Here is a 5,037-nt window from a genome sequence, read left to right on the forward strand (position 1 = left end):
GATAAATTCAAATAATAATATTTTAAACGAATTTGTATCGGAAGACAAGCTCTCCCTTCTCATTCTCATTAATATATTACACTCAATTATTAGATGAATGATAAATACGGTTAGAAAAATTACTGCGGCATATAGAAACGATAAAAATAATTAAAATAATAAAAGGATGGTATGTATTCTAAATTTTATAAATATTTTATATTTATTACTCATTCAACCATACTCTATCATACCAAAAATAGCTACAAAAAATTTATTGCGCATTGACATAGTTGGGGTTTGAAGTAATTATATTAATACATTTATGGTAATTTGAAATTGGCAGTGATGTAATTTGTATTTTGACCCCAAAAAAGAATCAATTTTCCTTTTTAATTAAAGAGATTAGCAAAAAAAAAAAAAAAAAAAAACTATAAGAATCAAATAAAAAACTTGCTAGTAAAAATGAGAGAATCACAATATTAAAAGTCTTTTCCTAATTTAGAGACTACGTAACTAGCAAACCTAACCTACCCACCAAGAGAGGGGAAAAAGAAAAAGAAGAAATGTACACTAACCCGAACCTAAATGAACCGGGTTGAATGTCACCGGTTCGACCTATCCTCTATCTAGCTAATACACTGTCTAGCTTTGTAACTAAACTCTAGATTTTTCAAAAACTGGACACTGCAGGCGGAACCAAACCGGGTTCAACCTGAACCACTACCTCTTTTTTCTTCCTCATCTCCAGCACTTTACGATGATGGTTCGAGTGTAATTCACTGCAAAAAGTCGGGCTACAAGCCGGTCTATATTCGGGTAAGAGCCGACCGGACTTAAACCGGACTCCACAAGCATTGCAAAGAGTCTTGGCTCCGAGAGGACCGGTTCGCCATTGTGGAGTCTTTTGAACACCACAATGGCTACACCTTCTAGGCGGTTGAGACCCGCCTCCACCACTGGCTGGCTCGCCGGAAAATCTTTTCTTCAGCTTTTTAATAGGCGTTTTTTCATAACATATCGGTTCGGTCAGTTCACGGCTCATTCCTTGGGTAGTGAAAATGAGGTAAGGACTTAAAGGACTTGAAGAAGAAGAAGACGAAGAAGACGACGACGAAGAAGAAGTATAACTTGAAGAAGAAGAAGATTCAGTTAGAGAAGGTGACCCGAGAGGCCAAACTCTTACTCCGGTTCTAGTACGCTTGCTTCTAGCCTTGGTTTGAACTGGAGTCTTAAAAAAGGTCTCTGTTAAAACCACCGGTTTTTGTGTTACATAGAAAGGCTTGTTGTCGTTCTCTTCCTTATGATTTTCATGAGAAACTATTCCGGCGGCCGGAAAAGGGGTAGAATATTCCGAGTTGGAATCCTCCACAAAATGAGATAACCATTCTAAACTCGCCAAATCATCCGCCTGAAAAAAAAAATGCCACCTTTTTACTTTTAAAAAGAATTTACCCACACCAATTAACCAAGAAATTAAGCATTAGGCATCTTTCAAAATGAAACAAACTTACCGGAACGCAGAGTTCCGTGGCGAAATTGGAGGTACTGTCGCTAATTTTACCGTCTTCAGGGCGTTGGGTTTGCTGTTGGTTAGGAGAAAGAGAGACAGAAACAGCCGTGCATGCTTTCTGTTGTTGTTGTTCTTCTTCTTCTTCTTCATCCTCTCTTTCTACCGCTGCTTCTTCCTCATTAGAGAAGTCCAAAAGCTCGTCCACTATAAAGTCATCAGACGAGGTGCCGTTTTGCATACTAAGCGCATACAAATCATCAACAAAAAACGCTTGCGGGCTCAATTTGAAACCCAACTCCTTTCTAAAACTTGTTTTCAGAGCACCTTCAACGCATTCCATTTCTATTTCCCACCTAAAAGAAAACAGGAAGAAAGAAACACAGGAGACACAGAATTTAAAAACGTTTCTGAAAACAAAAACTATGTTTAAAAAAGAAAAAAAAGAATTTATACATCTATATTATAGTATAAATATACCTGAAGAGGAGCAGATGACAATAAAAGAGAAAAGAGGAGGAAGTGGTTGCAGAGGGGGAATGGAAGATAAAAGGATGATGATAATGGTGAGTAGTTTGGTAAAGCATTCAATGAGAGACCAAATCGTCCGTGGCCTATACAAAAAGTGCCCGTTTCTTTTTTTTTCCTCCCCTTTTCTTAATTTTAATTTTTTTATTTTTTTATTTATCTCTTCTTCTAGATTTTATGTATATGTATTATAAATATATAATAATTCTTTTAATATGTTTTTTGAAGTACCGTTGCTGTAGATAACGCGTATTGATATCACTAACTATGCAAATTGTTTTTGACTGAATTTACGATGCCTGTTCAAAAGTCAGTTTCTTTTGCTGGCTTTTTATGTTTAACTATTAAGTTACTTGCCTACGGTGCTACCGTTTTTTAATATTTTAATTATGAATATTCTAAATTATTTATTATATCGAAATATAAATAAAATGTATGTTAATCAGTAAATTAATCGTTTTAAAAATACTAACTCATAATTATAAATTTATTAAATAAATAATATATAATGATCGATGCAGTAACAAAAAAATAAAAATTCGTAGTTGTACTTCGTGAAAACCCGACTTCTTTATTTGAAATATATTAAATAAAAATAATAATATATCATAAAACTACCTAATATAAAAAGATACAACATATTAATCTTTTAATATAATAAACATATTGTATTAATTATATTATTAATGGATTAATATTGTATTTATTTATCTGATTATCGGATCGATATAATAATAATTAATATTTTAAATTTTGACTTTAATTGTTTTTACTTTTCTATTTATCTTATTACATTTAGTATTATCAGGTTTAAATTTAATTTATTATTTTATTAACTATATATTAAGTAGATAATTATTTGTATGCATAAGCATCATCTATCCTCCCTACAAAGTTTGATGTATTTTTTCATTTTTACTAATATCAAACATATGCTTATAGAAAAATAGTTTCAAAGCACTTTGATCCATCAATAGAGTTAAAAAGTTAAGATGGTTTCTTTCATTGTTTTAAAAAATTTGTTAATTATTTTGTTTTATTATTGAAATTAAGATTTTTTCTAAAAAAAAAATAATTAATAAGCTAATAACTATGTTTAGCTGAAATAATTAAAAAAAAAAAAAACATATTTTTCAGATGAAGCTAAAATTTGAGCAAAACAATTAAAATAAAACTCTGTCTTGTAACTCTATCCAAAATGGTTTGATGTTTCTGTATTAGGAGACACCACCAAAAGTAAGTTATTTTTGTTGAATTGGGTAAATTAATCTTACCTCACTAGCTTAAATATAATAAATTATATATAATTTTACTAAATTATAATAAATAAATAAATTATTATTTAGAGTTTTTTTTTTTCATTTTTACTTATAAAAAAGAAAAAAGAAAAACAGAAGAAAGCTGTTTGACGCGGAGATATGATGGTAACCGGCCTATGAAAACTGGTGTTCGTGAACACCTAGGAAACCGCCACCTTTCATATGTATTTTTATGCTTACTTACAAACACCTCTTACTTTTCTTTCTTAAATGGGTTTTGAGAATTTTCTTTTTCTTTTTTGGCCATCCTCTTTTGACTATTTTTATCCTCATTCTATTCTTAATTTTTCTTCCAAACTTTACCACCATAATGCTTTATACACTCCTTTTGTTTTTCCTTGACTATCATGCTCTTTTTTTTTATATATATATATTTTTTATTAATATTTATATAGTTATATTTAGATAATTCTTATATTTAAAGGTATTAAATTTTTTTTTTTTATGGTACCTAAATCAACTCGAATGAAAGAGTTAAATGACAGAATCTAATACGTTCTTGACAAATTAAATCATTAATTATTAATTCTAAAACTCTTAGGATATAATTAACAACAAAAGAATTCTTTAAAGATTTTAAAGTTTTAACCCTTTTTTTTCTATTATTCTATTAGCGCACCGAATTCATGAATGTAGATTAAATTAGTCAATAAAAAGATTTATATTTAGTATTTCTATTCATAAAAACAAATGTAATACAAAATTCTTATATCTATATTCATGATCTACCATTTAATAATATTAGAATTGATTATTATATTAGATAATCTGAGACTATTGGGCCCGGGATTAGAAAAAAAAAATTGCAAAAGAAGCAACCCTAAATCAACCCAAAAACAAATAAATCAAAGAAGAGGAAGAAACAAAATGTGCACCATCCTTCTACAATAATAATAATGAGCATAGTTTTGGGACAGGACATGCCTTCTAAGCAAAGAGAGTGAAGAAAAAAAGTGATACAAATATTAAGACCCATGGCCAGCTTTTTGTCCCCCTTATCACTACCAACTGAAATGATTCCTCTCTTACAATGACACCAATCAAAAAGAAAGGAGAAAAATTAAAATATACACTTAGATTATCCACTTCATATTAAATAATTATTTTTACTGTATTTTTTACTTTTCAAATAAAATTAATATTAAAATTTATTTTATTATTGAACTTAATTTATATGTTAATATAAATTATGATTTCTCGTGATTATATGTTTGAAACCAAATAAAATCCATAATTATAAAAAAATTATAATTTAATAAAAATTTAAGTATTATAATTTTTTGATTTAATATTTAATTGTATTGATAAAATAATAAAAATTAAAAATAAAATATATTAATATTTTATCATATTAAATAAAAAATAATGTTATGTCAAAATAAAATATATTATAATATATAAAAATTATTTTTAAAATAAAATATAAAAAAATAAATTTTATTATAATATAGAGCTTAAATCTGTTTATAACTACTTTAAATTAAAATCATATGTAGGGATCAATTTTTATATAAAATATATTTATAAATGACTTTGCTCTATTTTAAAAAAGCAATAGCATATACTATCACTCTGACTTTTGCCATTAAAATCCACGCCTCTTGTGTGACTCCGTGCCCTCAATGGCTGCACCTTCTGGCGCAGTTTCGTAATAATGGCCAAAGCGTAAGGACAATTTCGGAATATTATTTTGGTAGTGCA

General features: G+C 28.6%; 1 protein-coding gene across 1 annotated transcript; it reads right to left on the minus strand.

Annotated features, from left to right (window-relative positions):
• Nucleotides 1–411: 411 nt before the first annotated feature.
• On the minus strand, nt 412–2,179 carry LOC8273435 (GATA transcription factor 5). The gene is made up of 3 exons (XM_002521454.4): nt 1,970–2,179; nt 1,494–1,845; nt 412–1,390 (listed from the first exon to the last, which is right to left on the minus strand). Exons 1-3 carry the CDS (start codon nt 2,074–2,076, stop codon nt 653–655), a joined length of 1,197 nt encoding a protein of 398 aa, XP_002521500.2. The 5' UTR covers nt 2,077–2,179; the 3' UTR covers nt 412–652.
• Between the last annotated feature and the right edge of the window lie 2,858 nt (nt 2,180–5,037).

The sequence above is a fragment of the Ricinus communis genome, chromosome 5 (genome assembly GCF_019578655.1).
Source record: "Ricinus communis isolate WT05 ecotype wild-type chromosome 5, ASM1957865v1, whole genome shotgun sequence".
In the NCBI taxonomy this organism is placed as follows: Eukaryota; Viridiplantae; Streptophyta; class Magnoliopsida; order Malpighiales; family Euphorbiaceae; genus Ricinus; species Ricinus communis.

Coding starts and splice junctions, on each gene's coding strand:
- LOC8273435 (XM_002521454.4), bottom strand. CDS start 2,076: ATGCTTTACCAAACTACTCACCATTATCATCATCCTTTTATCTTCCAT. Junction 1,846..1,969: donor TGTCATCTGCTCCTCTTCAG/GTATATTTATAC, acceptor GTTTTCTTTTAG/GTGGGAAATAGAAATGGAAT. Junction 1,391..1,493: donor CCACGGAACTCTGCGTTCCG/GTAAGTTTGTTT, acceptor TTTTTTTTTCAG/GCGGATGATTTGGCGAGTTT.